The sequence below is a fragment of the Gobio gobio genome (assembly GCF_949357685.1).
Source record: "Gobio gobio genome assembly, chromosome: 4".
Classification (NCBI taxonomy): Eukaryota; Metazoa; Chordata; class Actinopteri; order Cypriniformes; family Gobionidae; genus Gobio; species Gobio gobio.
This window is the reverse complement of record NC_137100.1, coordinates 37,596,932-37,618,191: the sequence shown is the minus strand read 5'-3', so window position 1 is coordinate 37,618,191 and position 21,260 is coordinate 37,596,932. Positions and strand designations below refer to the sequence as shown.

The 21,260-nt window shown below is 37.9% G+C and overlaps 1 protein-coding gene across 1 annotated transcript in view; it reads right to left on the bottom strand.

The window, feature by feature from the left end:
* The window catches only part of arhgef28a (Rho guanine nucleotide exchange factor (GEF) 28a), an 89,435-nt gene that overhangs the window by 46,220 nt on the left and 21,955 nt on the right, over positions 1–21,260 (bottom strand). The window contains exons 3-7 of the mRNA XM_079816058.1: positions 18,782–18,932; positions 17,476–17,976; positions 4,961–5,144; positions 4,622–4,811; positions 1,189–1,249 (exon numbers count right to left, since the gene is read on the bottom strand). Coding sequence (XP_079672184.1) covers positions 1,189–1,249; positions 4,622–4,811; positions 4,961–5,144; positions 17,476–17,976; positions 18,782–18,932 — 1,087 coding nt within the window. The remainder of the gene's footprint in view (positions 1–1,188; positions 1,250–4,621; positions 4,812–4,960; positions 5,145–17,475; positions 17,977–18,781; positions 18,933–21,260) is intronic.

The window sequence follows — 21,260 nt, the reverse complement described above, 5'->3', positions numbered from 1 at the left end:
ACTTGAGTAAATCATAAATGGACACTATCTCAACTAATCTAAAGGAGAAAATACAAGCACAAACATGCCCTTCGATTTGAAAACCAGAGACATCTATCACCATGTTTAGCAGTGACAGGAAGTGTCTTCACATTAAGGTCAAAAGGTCACAGAGGCTAAACCTGCTGAGTTTCCTGCTGTCAACACTGCAAGCTGGCAATCTCTCTGTGTCTCTTTATAGCATTTACATTATGCCATTTCTTTTTCATTAGTCCAACTGTAGGCAGATTATTTCTCTCGTTTTGCCCCTCCCAAACATATAGCGTCTCTGTCTCTCAGCCCACCCAGGAGGAATGTGTCTCCTCATACTGGACATGTTTGGGAAACCAGCCGGAGGTCCCTTACAAAGACTGCTCTGTGTGTGTGTGTGTGTGTGTGTGTGTGTGTGTGTGTGTGTGTGTGTGTGTGTGTGTGTGTGTGTGTGTGTGTGTGTGTGTGTGTGTGTGTGTGTGTGTGTGTGTGTGTGTGTGTGTGTGTGTGTGTGTGTGTGTGTGTGTGTGTGTGTGTGTGTGTGTGTGTGTGTGTGTGTGTGTGTGTGTGTGTGTGTGTGTGTGTACTCCTCATCCCACATTCTACCACAATGTCCTCCTGACTGAGCCAAATTCACCCAATGTACTCTAACAACCCTGCCAGACCTAACTCACAGTGACAGACAGTAAGAGAGACAGAGAAAGAGAAAGAGAAAGAGAACCATGTGTGGGGAGAGCTGAGGTCAAGAAGAGGGAAAGGAACGAGAGACAAACAGAAAAAGAAAAAGTGGAATAACAGAAGGAGGATTGAGGGTAAATGAGAGCCAGAAGAGAAGAAAATGTATCACATCAGCAGGATGAAAAGTGATAAGACCTTGGAGAGAGGAAAATATAGAAACTAGTCATAAAATAAACCCAAGACAGGAGGAGTAAAAAAGTGAAAAATTATAATATGAAAATTATGGTCAGCCGTGATCCAGTGGAGTTTGAATTCTCACCACACGGCTTACATCTAATTTCCAGAAACCCACGAATACAGTATTGGTTGAAATCTTAGACTGTAGCTGAAAATTTTAGCTTAATAGTTGGACTGAGTTCGTTATTGCTAACAAGGTCAAAAATTGACCGACAGACAGTCTGTGAATTGGGGTAAAATGCATTGAAATGAGCTCTGGCTTACCTGCATCAGAAACATCAGATGTGTGCACACTTCCCTCAGAAGGCTCGCTCAGTCGCACCACCTGTAACACATGAGTCAGACTGTGTCAGAGTTGATACAGAATCACATTTGTGTTAGACATTAGTGGAATGAAGGTTTGAATTAAGAGGAGAATGCATATTTCTGATTGAAATTTTTGCATTGTGAATAATTCACATAAAGAAATAGCTGTAAATTGTAATACTTCAGGTTTGACCATAAATTCATACTTTCTTATGGGTCGTTACACATGTGAAACCACGATTTGAACTTGTTTTATATGGAAATCCAAAACAAAGATTTTGACACCCACTGAACGTACATTACTATTCAAAAGTTCAGGGTCAGCAAGGATTTTTTTCAGAAAGGATGCATTAAATTGATCAAAAGACAGTAAAGACATTTATAATGTTATAAAATAATTTAATATTAAGAAATAAATTTGCTATTCATCAAAGAATCCTAAAAAAAGGTATCACACTTTCTTTCCACTAAAAATATTTAGCAGCACAACTATTTTCAACATTGAGAATAATAAGAAATGTTTTTCATCGTATTAGAATGATTTCTGAAGGATCATGTGACACAGAAGACTGGAGTAATGATGCTGAAAATTTTGCTTTGCATCACAAGAATTACATATTTTAAAACATATTTCTTCAAAAAAAAAAAGTCGCTACACCTTTTGATGGAAATAAATGCTGTGTTGTTATTTTCATTTACTGTATATGAAACGAGCAGGAAGGAAGGTGGCTGACTGCACACTGGATTCAAAAGCTGCTTACATGTACAAAAGTAACCGCAAAGACTTAAATATATATATACAGCCCTGATAATCATATACAAATACATATCGCTTGTTCCATTTCTTTAAATTCATTTACTGAAAGAATGACTCTCTCTACACGTTGCTCTGGTCTTCACCAACAGCCGCTTGCCCCACCTGCTGGTGAGGTCGAATAACAGGAGATGGAGATTATGCTCGGTAATCTACTGCTATTCCTGCAGTTCCCGGGTGTGAACTGTTGAATTTTCTGTCGAATTTGAACCACTGAATTTATGGAAGCGAATTTGTAAAGCGACATTTTTAAACAGAATGAATATTTTGGAAGTGAAATCTGAGAGGTGAATATGGATTTTTGAATTTTTAATAATGAAAATGTGTGTGAAATGTTTCAAATTTAAATAATCACAACTTAAATATACAACCATGTTGAAAAATACAATGCATTAAAATGCAAGCATGGTTAATGCAATGCATATTTTTGCATTTCAACAAGCTTTTTTGTTTCAAAAACATTTCCCATTATTTTACTTCCATACAATACAGACTAAAAAAGTCTATGAAAACATTTTTATTTTATATATTTCATCGTGCAAAAAGTGCAAAGTGCATGTGAATTAAAACCAAATGAACAGGAGCAAACTTTTCAGCACATTGCTATCTTCAGTGCAATTAAAAATGTTTTGATAGAATTTTTTAGTCTGTATTGAATCCAGTGTGCAGCCAGCCACCTTCCTGCTCGTTTTATAGATTCTCTTGGCTCCACGCACCTGAGAAGAAAAAAAAGACAATTCAGAGCGCAACAATATTTTTTCAAAGTTTACATTTACAGTATATGGCCATGATGTCTTCCTACATGGTTGTTTAAGAAATGAAAAGCTACACACACAACCATTGATTAGGTTTATAAGAACTGTTGCCAAACATATAATAATAATAATAATAATAATAACAACAATATCAATACACATAATAATCACTGCAATAATGAGATAATGCAAATTTTTGGCTGAAAAGAGAAAAGAGTACATTTTTACTGTATTTTTGATCGAATAAATGCAGCCTCTTCTTTCAAAAACAAAAAAAACCTTTTGAACGGAAGTGTACATTTACTTTTTAAACTATGTACAATTACACCTTGTTTAGAGAAACTGCACAGGTACATGATTTACAGCACTTTTAATCTCTCTGGTGATCTTGCTCTGCCTGCCAGCATTTGTTATATGAGAAATACCAGTCTGCTGCTCAAAGCAATACCTGTAAACGATACTGTAAACTGTAATAAAAGTTTCCAAAGTTATGACTTCAGTCATTTACAAGCTCATAAAACTGTTTCACACATCATTCTCCTGTAACCGGCTCTTAGCGGTTTACTTCTAGACGGCTGATGAAAAATGGAGGGTAGAGAGAGGGGTGACAGCTGAGAGATGTGTTTCTAACTGGCCATGCAGTTACCTGCAGTGTTAAAATAAGGGCCTTTTGCACCGGAAGGTACATTTTCATAGTTCCTATAACTATTGGTGGATGAACCTGCTTTTTAGCAGGTTTGCACAGCAGGAACTGGGAATGATTTTAGTTTTAGGAACGCCTTATGGGGGAACTAAATTAGCTCATACCTCAGAGGAGGGTCTAACCCAGCACAATAAGAACTACCAGTGAGGTAAGTGTACGTTGACTGTCTGAACGCATGCCATATGAAACACTGGCACCCACCATTGTTAAAAAGTAGTGTAAAACACAGTTTACATTAACAGAGTTACTGATGTTGTTGAATGCCACGCTCAAATGGTGTCGCCGTCGGCCGGCTTATCTCACTTCAGAGTTCATACTGGCAGTGCGACTACAACCACTAAAATGGCCCGAGGGGAACACTTAATTCCCGGGAGACCATCCTGGTGGCTAGTTCCTATAACACTGAGTTCACACCTACCTGGTGTGAAAGCCCCTGTACGTTCAACATGGCAAGCATATTTTGAATTCTGTCATTTTTTGAATTTTTGAATAACTGTCAAAAGAAAAAAGCTGATTTTGGGGTCCAGATGGTGTAGTTACAACATCTACCAGCAGGGGCTAACAAGTCTATGCTATCCAGCTGAACCTTGGCCCCTTGATCTGAATGACTGGCAGATTGGTGGTAGTGTTTGTGAATCCTGTTCAAAAACAGCCATCATTTTTGCAATTCTATTTTGTAATGCCGCAAGAAATACAGTTTACTTTTAACTGGTAACAAACTCTTCAAAAGCAAAAGTAAAAAAATAAATAATCAGAAATGATTGCTGTTAAACTTAGTGAAAATCATTTTTCTTTCTCTTTACACACTCCTTTTTCAGGCAGAATTTCAAATCCAAGGATTTCAGAGAGCACAATTATCAGTAAAAAAACAACCATATAGTTTAGACTCATCCTAGCAGTTTTTATAACCTGGAAATAATCCTCAAATATTAGTTAAAATAGTCATCTGTCTGTTGTTTGTGTTGTCTGTCTTTTCTAAAGCCTTCCTTTTACAAACAATAACCATGCGCTTTCCACATTCTTTAGATAGCTCCACAAGAAAAGACAGGAAACAAAAAAAGATTTTCCTTGAAAGTTGTGTACATGGGCATGCAGGCACATATGGAAATGCAGACTCACCTGTGCGAGTGCATCCTGCTCTTTGCTCTTCTCTCTGTACAGCTGGATGCTGCTTTGTGCATCTATCTGTGTGCCGTGTTTGACAGTCAGGCTAATAGATTTAGTGACGGGACAGATACGGAGCTGGTGAGAGCCGTCAGTCCATATCTGACACATCCACACTGGCCTCCATGCACTGCTACTCGAGGAACTGATCACAACACAGTCACAGGACACATTAAACTCAGCCAACACTGTACACTGGATCAATGACTGAAGTGACACATCAGTGATTAATGGCTCTTTTTAAGATGTAGTCTAATTATAGTATATTGTGTCAGGCTGGACGGAGTGACTCACTTTGTTAACGCGCTGATGAGAGCTGGGTCTCCATGCTTTTGAGCCAGTGTGAGAGGAATCTGCCCTTCGTCATCAGCTATGGAAACCATCCTCTGACCTTCAGACTCCTGGAGGAGGAAGTGACTGAGGTGGGGGAACCCCAAACGTACAGCCACATGTAGAGGCGTTTCCCTGGGAAGAGGATCTGAAAGAAACGATAAGAGATCAGACTTTGAAAATCATGTACGGCTTTATGAATGGGATGATTTTTTGTTTAAAATATACAAATAACTCTAACTTTTTCAAGTAAGAAACACTTGTTATTTAGAGTTATTCAAAGTAATTTTTCTATTTATTTGATTTTACTGACAAGTCCCTTTCCCATGTTGGGAGAAAAAAGCTATTTATAAGGTTCACAAGCATTAAAGGAGTTGTAGTATGTGCGTGAATGATACTGCAATTTGTAGAAAGTGCATTTCATGCTTTTCAGTGATGCATGGGTCTCTTTCATTCTACCCTCAGATTTAGTCCATTGTATAGTATCATTTCTTTTTCACTATACTAGTATGACTGCATCCCAAAACTCTGAACAGCTGTGGTTCTTAACCTTTTTGATTTGATGTCCCCCACAACTGAAATAACTTTCCTCCTCAATAATAGGAGTGGGACAAAATATCAATAGGGCAGTATATCGTTGTCCTTCTCCGTGCGATACGAGAATCGATACACTGGTGACAAATATCGATATTTTAATAATAAAATATAGCCTGGATGCCAGCCAAACTTTGCCCCGCCCACAACATTTGAGGTCGGGAAGTTCGATCTGGACTTGATCCGTTGTGGAGCAATTATGCTCGAACCAGAGCTGTTCGAACCAATCAAATTGTCAGGGCGGGCTTTATACGATGATGGACAGTAACGTAACCCTCCACGTCACCAAAGAGCGCTTGGGTTGAATTTGTTTGAATCGGAGTATGACGACGTCAGGCTAAAGTACTCAATGTATCCTTAAATTATTTTTACAACACCAGCAAAGATTGTTTACACTCATCTTCTTCTTCTACTTCTTCCAGCGTCTGTGTGCAGTTGAGTTCTGTTGACAACTATGCGTTTTTTTTTATTTTTTATTTTTATTAAACATTACAAAACATCACAGTTTTAAAGCAATACAGATAGACGACAAACGACAACTATGCTTAACTAATCTTAAATATGACTCGGGAACAACAAGTTGTCTCAGAGAGCGATTCTTTCATTTTGTGTTGACCACGCATGCACTACATGCCATCGGTTCTGTACAGGATCTTCTGCATTCAGCCTATGGGGCTGTGAGTTGGTGAACGAATGACTTGAACCTGAAGACTCGAGAGGCAAACTAATCTTTCCAGGGAACAGATTGATTAAATGTGAAGGGACAAAAAGAAAGAAGGACTCGGATTCGGAGCTGAGGTGAACTAACAGAATGCATAGCCTGAAGACCTAGCTAAGCAATTAATGAATAATTTCTTTCTTAAAGGAAATGTATGTAAGATTGTGGCCAAAACTGGTACTGCAATCACTTTCAAATGTGACTCGAGGTTGCCAGATAAGCTGCAGGATCCAGTAGGAATGTAGGCTGCTACAAGAAGCTTCCAATGGCAAGTGACGAGTCCTACACAGCAATTTTTTTTCCATTGTCACAACGTTTTTCTGATTCATAACGAGGTCTTTTAGGTTTTGTGAAGTTTTATTTTTAATCCAAAAAGTTTGCAGCTGCAGCTGTGGTAACTAGAGCAGAGCTGGCAACCCGGATGCCGAAACACTACTGACTTTGTGATTGGTAGATAGGTGGAGAGTGGCGCTTCAGGCCAAAACACAACATGTCAACATCAACATCAGTTGAGGGCTGTAACTTCACTTTTAAATGACAATATCCTGGCCGGACAACTGTTGTCAGTGATATAAGTATTTGAAATTAACATGATTTCTTAAAGCAGCACTAGGTAACTTTTCAACCTTTATAATATATTTTCAAGACTCTTGTGATGATACATCGACTTACAATAGGTTGAATGGCACGTCTGCCATAGCCTGAAGGGGTCTGTATCATTTTTAATCGTACTTTTAAACTTCGGGTTTCGGGTAGTAACCCGAGAACAAAAAGAACTACAAAATTCGACCGCTTTACAGCATATCCGTCACTTCCACCACCACCCCCACTTCCTTAAATTCGGACGTGCAAGCCCAACTATCATTTGTTTGCCGAATGTTATAGTCATGGCCGAAGCAGCACAGAAAAATAAGAAAGCAAAGGTTTTGTCGGAGGAAAGCAAAAAGGTGAAACGAGAAAGTGATCGGATTAAAGGCAGGACGAGGATCAACATTGGGCCATCGTTTGCTCGTTGGCGTGAGCTGAAGGAGGAGGAGGGGCTACATTCGTGCAAGTAAATACATAAGACATACAAAATCATATTTTAGGATACCTAACATGTCTGTGATATTTGTTTATTTGTCTTGCCTCAAGCTATAATGCAAATCGATTTTTCAAATTTGCAGATTCATCTATGGTAGCTTGATATTATAATATTGACGATATATGGTTATTACCTACCACTCAAACATTGAATTGAAGTATCATATAGATTCTGTAAAACGGGAACCAATAGACTAGGCTACTATAATGACGCTGGCTTGTAAACGTGAGCATCGCGATCATTTGGCATCAAAAAATAAAACCCATGAAATTATATTCATATGGCATGCTGAAACATATGCCACTGTACCTGGGATGAAGACATTTCACACGCGACGCAAGCAGAACACCTGCATGTGAACTCCTCCTGCAGTGTTCAGGGCTATCATAGTTGTCATGTCAACAAATGCACGTGCGATGCATCCCCTGATGTAGAATGACAGAGTTTACGACAGTAGTAGAGGACAATACTGTTTCCCAACTGTAGGGGGACCCCGAGAGCAAAACCTACCTAGTGCTTTTTTAACGTCTAGTGACATATCAGGGCCATTTTATGATTAATTGAAATACATTTCTTACATACAGTTCCTTTAAAGTCTGGCCTTGGCTGCATCAGCTTATAATTTATTATTTATTCCAAATGTGATCAACGTTTGCATAAATACTAGATGTGTTGGGGAATTTAACATGTGACATTTTAATTATATTCTGCTGAAATGAACAAAATGACTTGAAAAAAAGATTTGTTAATTTTGCTGAACGAGATTCAAAGAACAGAGTACGTAAAATGACCAGAACTTCCCACTACTACTATGTTTCACTCAACATACGTCACTTACTCCGTTGCTCTGATTGGTTGTAGGTCTATCCAATTGAGTGCAGAGGCATTTTGGTTGAGACACGCCCCAAAATCACAGCCCCATGGAGCAGTATCAGACTCATATTCTGACTAGAATCTGAGTATGACAACGTCAGGCTAAATAAAATAAGGCACTCTAAATAGATTTTCCTGCTCCCAGCGTGACTACTTCATAGCTCCTCGAGGTGGCGCTCAACACATGAATGAGGGAAACGTGCCTAAGTTAACTAAGAAAAAGAGGTTTTTAACGGAATGTCGGACAGCAGTGTAAATAAAATAATAGATGCCCCAGTTTAAGTCCAAAGTCTGGAAAGCCTGCAATTTACCTTTTCACAGAAATTTTGCTTTCATAGTTAGACAGATATTGTGATGCATCATTATAGGATTGTCCGGCAATATATTAATTATTGCAGAATCATGATATTATTGGTATTGTGAGCCATGTATCGTGTTTCGTATCATGAGGTACCCTGTGATTCCCACCTCTACTCAAGAAATATAGTTTTTATGGAAGAATACACAGTACATTCTCACTGACAAATGTCAATTATTTGTATGTTTGACACTAATTTTAATTACTACAGGTTAGACCTAGTTCTAAAAGAAAGCCTTTTGCATTTCTAGGATAAAAAAAAAAATACTTCACCTATGAATTCCTGGCATATGCTCCCAAGATAGAGGTTTTGTCAAATGTAGCCTAATTTTGGGGACAATTTTGTTACAATTATATAATAAATGAGTAACCCAGTTGGCAGTATAGTGTAAAAGTACTGAAATAATGCATTTAAATTAGCACTTAGATGTTGTTTTGCTATTTATGAGCCTATCTGTGCTTTGTGCTCTGTGTAGACAAACAGTAGTCTGATAACAGGTTTAATGCTGTCTCAGACAGAGGATCTCAAAGGTTGTGACAAAGGTTTTGACAATTTTCTCCGTATTCACTAAGATGGTTCTGATATTTCTGCTGTGATTATGACAAAGCTTCTTGTTTTCAATCTTGCTTTTTTAAACATATATAACTGTTAAAAATGTTAAGTGAACATGTAAAATTAATTAACCACAATTAATTTTATGATTCCATAAGTTATGTTCTGTATGGCAAAATATGTTCTTCAATAAAAACAAGTTATTGAGGAAATTCAGTTTACATCTTGATTTTATGTTTATTTCTAACATTTTAATTTAGATTAAAGTTAGAATATGTTCATATATTAATAATAATTCAGGGCTCCAGACTAACTTTTTTCACTAGGAGCACAGTGGCCCCCAACTGAAAATTTTAGGGGCACAACCAGAAAATTTAGGGCCGCACACCGTAAATCAACATGCTAACCAAATCTACTAATTTCCACTGTATTACTAATAGGGATGGGTATCGTTAAGGTTTTAACGGTATTACTACGTTTGCCGATACTGCTTATCGATCCGGTACTCTAACAGTATTCTTATCGGTTCTTTTTATTATACTGTATTTTTTTTTTTATGAAAAAAAAAACATAATTAAGAACATAATTAACATGGCTTTATAATCTGAAAAGTAAAATATCTATATCAAAAGAAACCGCAATGTTTGAACAAAAATATAAAACATCTATTTGTAAATGGATCAGTGTGCAGGCATTATGAAGGTCTGCTAACATTAATATTACTTAGAACAAACATACAAAGAAATCTAATAAAGCAGGCCTAATGAAATTTAAAATAACACTGCATAGTTTTCATTGTATAAATTGATAGATTAATGATTATAAAAGCTAAAGTTATTAATTCAAGAGATGTGAATATTTTCTCTTTGCCTTTTGTTTGATTCGAATGAATGGCTCAATCGTCAGCAGGTTTATTAGACGCTGCCCCTTTAAGACCGATTGCAGAACTAATAATATCATATTCTCCTATTTCTCCAAACTATTTACGCCCATTTAAGTGATAAACTGTTAAAGTAACTACTCTCCAACCTGGTCATTTTGACACAGGCTATTTGTTGTTTATTTGATGGTTTAGATGCGCACACGAAGCCTCAAATAATAAGTGCAAGTCGGTCCATTTCGCAGCACACACACATAAGCCGCCTTGAAGTTGGAAACAGCGTCTCTTGTGCGGATTATTGAGCATTTAATAGCTCTTTATTATCAAACACATCCCGCAGTTTAGCAACAGTAGAGACTGCAGTTTACAACAATCACTGATTCTGACGATAAGTTTAGGTTTAGGGAGAAATGACCGTGCAAGGCTGTGAAGGGACGGAAGTCGCGCTCGACGGAACACGGCTATATTTTACCTCATATCTTCTTTTTATAATTCTTGGAAGCCGAAATCGAAAATAAAATTAGATTAATATCACAGCACATCCCTAAAGTTTAAGCAGACTAAACTTTTGTACTGGCAAAGATAGAATTTGCCTATCAATTAAATAGTAAGTGTATTTTCTTAATTTCTCCAGTACCGACAGCAGGCAAATGTACTGGTTACACATGTGCGACTGGATGTCAAATTCAGTCGCACATTCTCAAATTTTAGTCGCAAAATGCGACCATTTGGTCGCAGTCTGGAGCCCTGTAATTTATTAATTAAAATACTTTTCTCATCCTGGGGTCCAGTTGTAAGTTTGCTGAGGCCCCCTGGTTGAGAACCAAATAATAGAGCATAATACCCTGGTGGAATCTCACATCATTGTAGTTCAAACTAGAGATGTTCCGATACCCTTTTTCCCTTTCCCGAGGGTATCGGCTGATACCGAGTACTGATCCGATACCTGGGTGTGTATCTGTATATACAGCTGTACTACTAGCCCTGTATGAATTGCTAGAATTATTTTATGGTGTGCTTCAGACTAATCCCTTAATAATACATGAACAAATACATGGTGAACTACTGTATTTATTACAGTATTTTTATTATCTGACATGCATTTGACAGTAATATTATTTATTTTTCTTAAGCGAAAAAGAACTTCAAATGCAGCCACAAATCTAACACCGCAAACTGAAAAGGGTATTTTAGTTTTACAATATAACTGTATAAAATACAGTGCAACAAATAAATGTAGTAATATAAAAAAATTACATATTAATCAGAAAATAACCTCTTTACAACAAAACAAGAGAAAAATAAGCAACCATCTAGGCATTATTATTATTAGAGACATATTATTATTACTTAGAGACGTAGCTAAATCTACTGTACAAAAGTAGCCTAATATATTCTGTCAATTTAAAAAAAAATTGTGTGTGCGCGGGCGCCCACCATCCACACAGAGACGAAATACTGCTAAACAGCGGACATACTGCTAACCATAGACAGTAAAAGAAAGCTGCTAACGCGTTTTCATTTCTTCTTCGCTGCTCTAAACAGTGGTTGCTTGTGGCAACACAGAACAACTTCCTGTGTTTGCAATGCATTCTGAGCAGCGAAGAAGAACCATGCAGTGGTTAGGCAAAGCTCGCCGTAATAACTAGGTCTTGTTTAAGAAAATGGTATCGGATCGGTACATGGGTTCAAGTACTCGCCGATACCGGTGCCAGAATTTGTTGTGGTATCGGTGATATTTCCGATACTAGTATCGGAATCGAAACAACTCTAGTTCAAACTAAGGCTGGGCAATTTTATCGATTCTGCGATATAAATCGATATTTTTTCTCCCAAGAAAGTATTGATTTTTAAGCCGCGAGTATCGATACATAAGTCCCATTCAAATCCCGTGTTTACCCCCATTTGTGTAGCAGGAAGAGCGATTTGGTCAGCCAGCCGCTAGTATCGCTAGTCAGAACGAGGAGATTAAAAAAAATGGCGGCGAATATAAATCCAGCGCCTTCATGCTTAAAAGCAGATGTGTGAGTGCACTTTGGGTTTAAAAAGAAGAAGGAAAGCGATGAATTAGACTCAGGGGTCAAAAACATGAGTCGCCCGCAAGGACCACACGAGTTGCCCGCGGGTCTGTTCTAAAAATAGCTCACCATAGCAGCTGCGTTCAGTCGCTTCCGTGTTCATTTAAGCGCAGGGCTCCAGACTGAAGCCGAATAGATACTAGTGTCTGTAAATAATAAACTGCAAAATTACTCCTGCATGTCTGTGTGGATGACAGGCACAGCGCGCGCGCAATCGCTCTTGTAGTCTCTGCCGACACGAACGCATAAACCGTCACTTCATGAGAATTTACCGTTTCATTTGAGAAAACTGGGTGCGTCTCAATCAGCTCCTGGTTCAGTAGTCAGGGCACTGATCAGGACATAAGTCAATGGGCTGATCCCTGATCTGAGCCCTGACTGATCTAGGGAGCTGAATAGGACGCGCAACCACTGTTATATCATCATGAACACAGACACTGGTAATCACGGCAACCCGTCAAAATAAAAGTTCGGTTTAACGTGAAGAGATTGACTACAGATTGTAGCCTACAGTAAATTTAGCTACATCTCTATGTAATAATAATAAGTCTCTACTAATAATAATAATTATGAAATAAATAATACTAATTATATAATTATTAATGGTTGCTTTTTTTTTCACTTGATCTTTCATTTATAAACAATGTTTACTATTAAACAGCATACAGCCTTTACATGTTTATGTATTATTTACTTATGATTATCATCATATATAATAAACATTTATTTAAAAAAAATAGTGGTATTGTACCGACTACTGGAACTACTACTATACTCTTTCAGGTGTAAAACTGTTTGGATAGTTGTTAATATGAGAATTATGGTGCATTATTTAAGAGTTTTAAGTATTATATAACATGAGTAGCTCTCTTTGACATTTTTTTTTTTTTTAAAGTAGCTCTCAAATGAAAAAAGGTTGGAGACCCTTGACTTAGACAAAGCATCGCGGTTGGTTTGCAAGCTGTGTGACACAAACGTGAAATACTCTGCTGTCAAAAATCAACTTGTCAACTTGCTGCAATTTTTAAAACTCCATTGTTAATTGCAATACTGCACTTAATTTACTTTCCAAAGGCTTGTAAGCTACAGTTTGCACTGTTTCAATAAATGGAACAAATTTTCTCAACACATCTTTGATTCATTTTGTCCAGCATTTGCAAGCTGTATACTCTCTGTCCAGTCAGAGACATATATTGTGTAATTGATGATTTTAGTTTTCAGTTCAGTTAATTCAATCCAAGTAAATGAAACACTCACAAGATGTCACCAAAATCACTCTGTCCCCTTTAAATCTTTCCGAAAATTATGTAAGTGTATCGAATTATATCGAATCGTATCGTTGGCTGAATATCGTGATATATATCGTATTGTGAGCTGAATATCGTGTATCGTATCGTATCGTGAGATTAGTGTATCGCTACTACAGCCCTAGTTCAAACAGACAGCTAATCTCAGTGCGGTCCACATCTGGTCATAAACATGTGGTAGGGTGACAAACGCATATGGCAAGCACTTTGCATATGGTCTCTGCAATATATAAGTAAGACACAGCCCAAGGGCTGAAAATTATACACGGTGTCGTCCAATCAGCTTGTTGGATGATTTAAGGAAAAAAAATACACAAATGAAATGATTTAATCTAAACCAGCCCTCAAACTACAGTATGTGTGTGTGCCACAAATATTTAAGGGTTAAATGTAAAGATCCGAGTCAAAACCTGCTCATCAGGTTATCAAAACAAACACAAATTCAGAATGATTTACACCATGACTCACTATAAGCAATCTTCATTTATAAAAATCAGGAGGTTCAGGATACAAAGAATCAAGTGCATAAAGCCTTATAGGTGTGGGAGTATTTTCTTTGTGCTGGTTCAGTGGAACCGAGGACAAGTTACTGGGTGTTGACAGACAGACTTAAGAGGGGACTCTAAACTGGACTGGTGTGTTTGTAAAACACAGCGCACACAGAGGTTTGTTTTGCTATCCAACTGAGGACATTCCATAGGCGTAATGTTTTTTACACTGTACATTCTGTACATTCTATCCCCCTACACCTACCCATCACAGGAAACATTCTGCATTTTTACATTTTTAATAAAACATTGTTTAGTATGTTTTTAAAGCTATTTTAAATATGAGGACATATGAAATGTCCTCATATTTCATGTCCACATCGTAATACCAGTGTAATACCGGTGTCATTATACAAATTTGTGTCCTCATAAATCACAAAAATAAACACACACACAAACCCAGTGTAATTGATTGAACAGATGTCTACGGCTCATATTGACGGTGGTAGTCGAACTACTGTTCAAAGAGAAGCGTCAGTGTGAGATGAAGCAACATTTCCACAAAATGACACTGCTCTTGGTTTACAATTTCTGCAAGTACATCACTTATATATTTTGCAAGAAATTGCAGAAACCGGACCAGTTATTTGTTAGAGATAAAGGATTGCTGTTGTTTGATTAGCTTTGTTGGTGAAATGTGAAGTGAATCTTGCTTAAACTGTTTATCTCAGTAAGCTGCCAACAACAATCCCAGGGGAATGCGATCAATTTAAAGGATAAGATAAACATATTCATAATATCCAGTATGAAAATGTCCAGGTTGTTTTGATACATTCAAAACAGTAATAATGCGGGTGAGATAAATTGCTGTTGCTTTCCCTGATAGTAGCAAGAATGTTGCTAAAGAGTGCAGTCTTTAATTGAAGCTGACACGCCATAGCAATGAAATGAACTCTAATTCAGCGGTGTAATTTACCGCAAACAATCGCTAGTGTTATGTAAGGGGCCCCATGCGCACTACAGACATTCTTTAAATCTTTCTCACTTCTCACTGTTCAAGAAATAAGTTAATGTTCCATGATGGAATGGGCACATTATCCATTCTCACTCCAATAGAGTTTCGGACCATTACAACAACTACACTGAAAAAGTAAAAAAACACAAATAAACTATGTATTTATATATTATACAACAATGCTATGCTGAACCTGTGCTCTGAAATGTGTCCAGCAAGACTAGTCATGTTCACTATTTAAGTTTATATCAGTTTGTTTATATTGGCTGTCTGTCACATGAGAAGCATGCTGCTAATATTCATCCTCCTGATAAACTGCTCTGACGCAATGGAGTTTCCTCAAACTGGAAATCCCCAATGTTTAATCATTAAACATGCTGATGACAAGGTCAGTGATTATATTTACAACCCCAAAACAGAAAAAGTTGGGACAGTATGGAAAACGAAAAAAAAAAAAAAAAAGAAGTGATTTCTAAATTTACTTTGACTTGTATTTCGTTGCAGACAATATGAGCACAAAATATTTCATGTTTTGTCTGGTCAACTTCATGTCATTTGTAAATATGCATCCTTTCCTGTCATTCAGACCTGCAACACATTTCAAAAAAAGTTGGGACAGTAAAGCATTTACCACTTTGTAATGTTGCCATTCCTTTTCACAACACTTAAAAGACGTTTAGGGACTGAAGACACCAAGTGATGAAGTGTTTCCGGTGTAATTTTGTCCCATTATACCTGCAAACAAGTCTTAAGGTGGGCAACAGTACAGGGTCTTCGTTGTCGCATTTTGCGCTTCAAAATGCGCCACACATTCTCTATTGGAGACAGGTCGGGACTGCAGGCAGGCCAGTCAAGTACCCATACCCTCTTCCTCCGCAGCCAGGACTTTGTAATGTGTGCAGAATGTGGTTTTGCATTGTCTTGTTGAAATATGCATGGACGTGGAAAAGATGTCTTCTTGAAGGCAGCATATTATGCTCCAAAATCTCTATGTACTTTTCAACATTAATGGTGCCTTCACAGAAGTGCAAGTTACCTTTGCCAAGGGCACTGACACAACCCCATACCATGACAGACCCTGGCTTTTGGACTTGTTGCTGGTAACAGTCTGGATGATCCTTTTATTCTTTGGTCCGGAGCACACGGCGTCCATTCCTCCCAAAAAATACCTGAAATACTAATTCATCTGACCACAGTACACGTTTCTACTGTGTGATGGTCCTTCCCAGATGCCTCCGAGCCCAGAGAAGTCGACGGCGCTTCTGGACACTGTTAACATAGGGCTTCCTTTTGGCACAGTACAGTTTTAACTGGCATTTGTGGATGTAACTACGTATTGTGGTACTTGACAAAGGTTTGCCAAAGTAGTCCTGAGCCCATGTGGTGATATCACTTATAGATGAATGACGATTCTTGATGCAGTGCCGCCTGAGGGATCGGAGATCACGGTTGTTCAGCTTAGGCTTGCGCCCTTGTCCTTTACGCACTGAAATTCCTCCAGATTCCTTGAATCTTTTAATTATGTTATGTAGTGTTGAATGTGAAATATCCAAATCTCTTCCTATCTTTCTTTGAGGAACATTGTTTTTAAACATTTCAATAATTTTCTCACGTATTTGTTGGCAAACTGGCGATCCTCTGCCCATCTTTGCTCCTACAGGATTAGACCTTTCTTGGATGCTGCTTTTGTACCAAATCATAATTACAATCACCTGTGGACATCACCTGTTTCAAATAACATCATTATTTAACCATTTTACCTCATTACTAGCCCTAAATTGCTCCTGTCCCAACTTTTTTTGAAATGTGTTGCAGGTCTGAATGACAGGAAAGGATGCATATTTACAAATGACATGAAGTTGACCAGACAAAACATGAAATATTTTGTGTTCATATTGTCTGCAATGAATTACAAGTCAAAGTAAATTTAGAAATCACTTCTTTTTTTTTTTTTTTTGCGTTTTCCATACTGTCCCAACTTTTTCTGATTTGGGGTTGTATTATATTATATTAATTATATTATATTATATATTGCATTATGCACAGATTCATGGTAGTGTACATTGGTCCAGGAACCTAAATCCGCTCACCTTGATGAGTCTAGCTTCTAAGTGAATACAAAACACTATTACTTAGAGTTACTCAGTTGTAACTAAAGGGCTGTTGAATTTAACCCTATGTCCCACTAACGAACCATAATAAACACTGTGCAGAGCTCTCTCTATATCCTGTTCAAAGCAAAAGTTAGTTACAAATTAATGGATATTGCAACCCATTCAAGCATTATCTTAAACAGCAATGGCACATCCGTAAAGATCACAAGAGGCTCTAAACAGTTCAGAAAGGTGATTATGTTTCCAAAACACAAATCACATGAATATAATCACAGTCTGGGTTATGGTGGTTTGAAGTGCTCTTTTTGAGCTCTTTTCTTTCTGAGAGCTAATTTAAAACAGTGAGAATCTAGTGTAGACGGGAAAAAAATAAAAGTTTGCAGTTCTTAAAGTGATAAGAATGACACAGTGACTGACCTTGCTTCTCCTGTCCAGCTTGGCTGTCCCATCCCAGAAAGTGCAAGTTAGCCAAGGCCTGTGTGATTTTTTCATCAGCAGCACTGTGTTGTCCCAGCATGCATCTCTGCTCTGGATCAGACTCTGGTGTTCCTGAAGCTCTGCTCTGGCTGAAAATCCACTGCTCACAAACATTGTGCCCTTGTTCTGTCTCTGCTAGGCTTTCCGATGGAAATAATTCCTTTGAGTCACAAATCCCATCTGTCCCATGCTGGCCAATCTGTTCCAAATGATTCATTTCAGATGAAATAATTTTCTCTAGGCAGAATTTCCTTAGGATATCCTGATGGCTGCTGGATGTCAAGGGTCCAAAGTTTATCAGCTGCTCCGCCACCTCTTGTGCCTCATCCTGTATGTATTCCAGAGAGAGCTCGCCTGAACAGCAGAGGGGCCTGATGGAGCTTTCGCTGTTCCTTGTGAAGCAGTAGACCTCCACAGATACCTTCTCTGGAACATTGTGACCTTGATGGAGAAAAGTTGAGACGTTCATGTTTATCTGGAGGTGCATTATAATAAATAGTAAAGGCTACAGGCAACTAAATAAGGAAAGTCCTTTCTGGGGACTTTAAAAGCCTTTAAAAACTAAAAGGCTAGTGTAATATTTATACATCACAGTATTGTCTTGTTCAGGTCACATTGCAAAACACAAAAACAGGATGCTATCAACACTGGAAATGTATATTATAGGAAGAAATCAGCCACTGGCTCATTCTCAATTTCACTGAAACTCATAACCATCAAGTAACTTAAGCTCATATATTTCTATTTCATTATGTTTCAAGACTGAACTGTTTCTTTCAGATATATGTTGCCTTCTAACTATTTGTTTCCATAGAAACAAATGAATTCCATATAAAACAACTTCTTAACACCTCACCATACACAAACAGGCACGCCAGTGATATCCTGGTTTCCATGTCAACAGAAAATCCCTTTAAAGTCTTTCACACCAAGGACGATAACCATAATCATAACTAAAGTTCTAATAATCGTTCTAATAATAAGAAAATAGGCAAGTCCACACCACAACTATAACGTTAACGACAGAGAGGAATGATATCGTTAGAATCACTTTCATAACATTTTGTTCCAGCTGATGAATGATAAAATCATTGACAACCAATCAGAATCCACCTGACATTAAGTGTGAGCATCAGAAAGCTGCAGATGACAAAACTGCAGCATGAGCGTAGAATAAACAATGTTATCGCTGTTGGTGTGAATAGGTCTTTGAATATGTATGAAACCCTGTGATTTAGTGTCTCACCAGGAACATTGAATCTAAGTAAGCCGTGATCCTCGGCCCTGTGAGCTGTAGTGACATGGTGAAGAGACGAGCCCACAAGAACCACGTAGTAGTCAGCTTCCTCCTGAACACACGGAGACACCTGCCGCTTCACACAGAGCTCCACCTGACCCTGAGAGAGAGAGATAATTACAGCCACATTATCATTTCTGTTACACACAGCATGTCATAATGGATTCGTTAGAAATTTATTTCAAAGCCCAAATCTTTGGAAATGGAGCCTATTTTTCATGCCAGTAAAATTCACTGAAATATCATGTTAGCCAAAATGAAAATGAAACGGAGAGAAAGACAGGAAAAAGATTGAGAGAAGATCATTGAGCAAGAGAGAGATTTTTGTTGTTTTTGTTATTAATGCGTTGTCTGGCACTGCAGTGGTGGAGAACACTGTAGATTGATACCATATGAGGGTAATCTGCACCTCAAATATCTTAATATCTCAAAAGGAGGATATGAAATGTCCTCCATTATCTCCAACCTTTTTTGTTTGTTCACTGAACATTGGGCTTCGCCTGGCCAGAGCTGTTTGCATAGAAATTTGGTTATACCACAGCAAAGGACATAGCTAAATCATGATGTAAATTTAAAGCAGAAAAGAAAAGAAAAAACACACACACACCTTAAAATCAGCCTAGTTCCCAAGAGCTTAATCACAACAGAGAACACTCCTTTTGGGGCATTTTACTGAAGCTTTCTGTCCTAAACCCTCAAACTTGTGTAGATAGTGAACTGTGAATGTGTGTGTGTGTGTGTGTGTGTGTGTGTGTGTGTGTGTGTGTGTGTGTGTGTGTGTGTGTGTGTGTGTGTGTGTGTGTGTGTGTGTGTGTGTGTGTGTGTGTGTGTGTGTGTGTGTGTGTGTGTGTGTGTGTGTGTGTGTGTGTGTGTGTGTGTGTGTGTGTGTGTGTACATGTTTTTTTAATTAAAATTATTCCCATTTTCACAGATTCTTCAAGCGGTTCACATACTTTTTCTTGCCTATATATATATATATATATATATAGTGGCAAGAAAAAGTATGTGAACCGCTTGCAGAATCTGTGAAATTTTCTTTATTTTTTATGTAATGATGAGTTATATTTAACCAGGAAAATGTGACAACATGACCACTAATTCTTCATTTAAAGTGTATCTGAATTCTACACAGAGGCTGAATGTTTATGTAAATGGTTCTTTTTTGTCTCAGATGCAGCTGTTGCAGATCAACAGTACCGTCGTCCGACTGACTCTATGAGAGACAAACTAACCGTCTGTGCTGGTATTGAGCCGGGGTTATGAAACACATTTGCTTTTTGAAAATTAAAATTCTTTAGGTAGTATGAACAAAGTCTGATAGGGTTGGTGGTTGGTGGTTTTTAGAATAAAGTTCAAATATGGGAAATGTTGCAACGTTCATGGGGCTATGAATAAACTGTTTTTGTTTATTTCATATTGGGAGTCTTAACTGATGGCAAAGTAATTAGGGTGATTAATCAGAGGCCGGTCTATATCAAAAGCATGAGGTCATACAGAGCTTGGCTCTATTGTTTTTATTGAATATCAACCTTATGCATAGTTCAATTTTCCTCTTCCAATCAAAATATACAACCCCATTTGTTGACTGATCTCATGGAAGACAAAATTATATTAACTTTTAAATTATCTATCTATCAAGATAAACATTAACTAGGCCAAATGTTTAACAGATCAATTGTTCATATGTGAATAAATATATGTTTGAAAATACTGTACATAAAACATTCATGACTCTGTAATAAGGTGTAACCATCTTTATGTTCATATGCAATACTGTCTACTGAGATGTATACAGAATGGTATCAACGTTACAATAATCAAAGAACAAGTATGCTAAATACATGAGAAATAAAGAGTCACAAAATCTCAAACATAAAACAACAGAAGCATGGAAAGTTTTCCTAAATGAAAACAGAACAACTCTGTATATCAACACAAGCACACGAAAAATAGCAAATCCAAAAGCACGATCATCCATCATCAATGTAGGCATTCACACACACTTACCAACACACACAACCCATAGACATTTACCCATAATTCCACGCTTCAATTTCATTAAACAGACCCTGGATCAAAGAAACACCCTGTAAAAGAGGGAGGTGAACAGTAAGTTCAGTCTCGCCGGGGGCATATGTGTGACAAGGCACTTTTCTCCTTCTCCCTCTATTCAACATAAAGCCCTCGTTTGATTGTTTGCCTTTCTTCACCAGACGTCTCCCTCACTTCCTGTCATTTAAGGGGCCCTGCAGAAGTAGTGAAGGAGGGAGAGAGGAGGTACACAGCAGGTTTGGTGTGGGAATGAGGGAAAGGTAAGGTCTCTCATCTTTTCTCAGGCACTGCACTTCATATGGGGATGAATGATGAGCATGGGATTCTCTCCCTCCATCTTTCTGCTCCTCCTCTCTTTTCTTTCCTCACTCTGTCT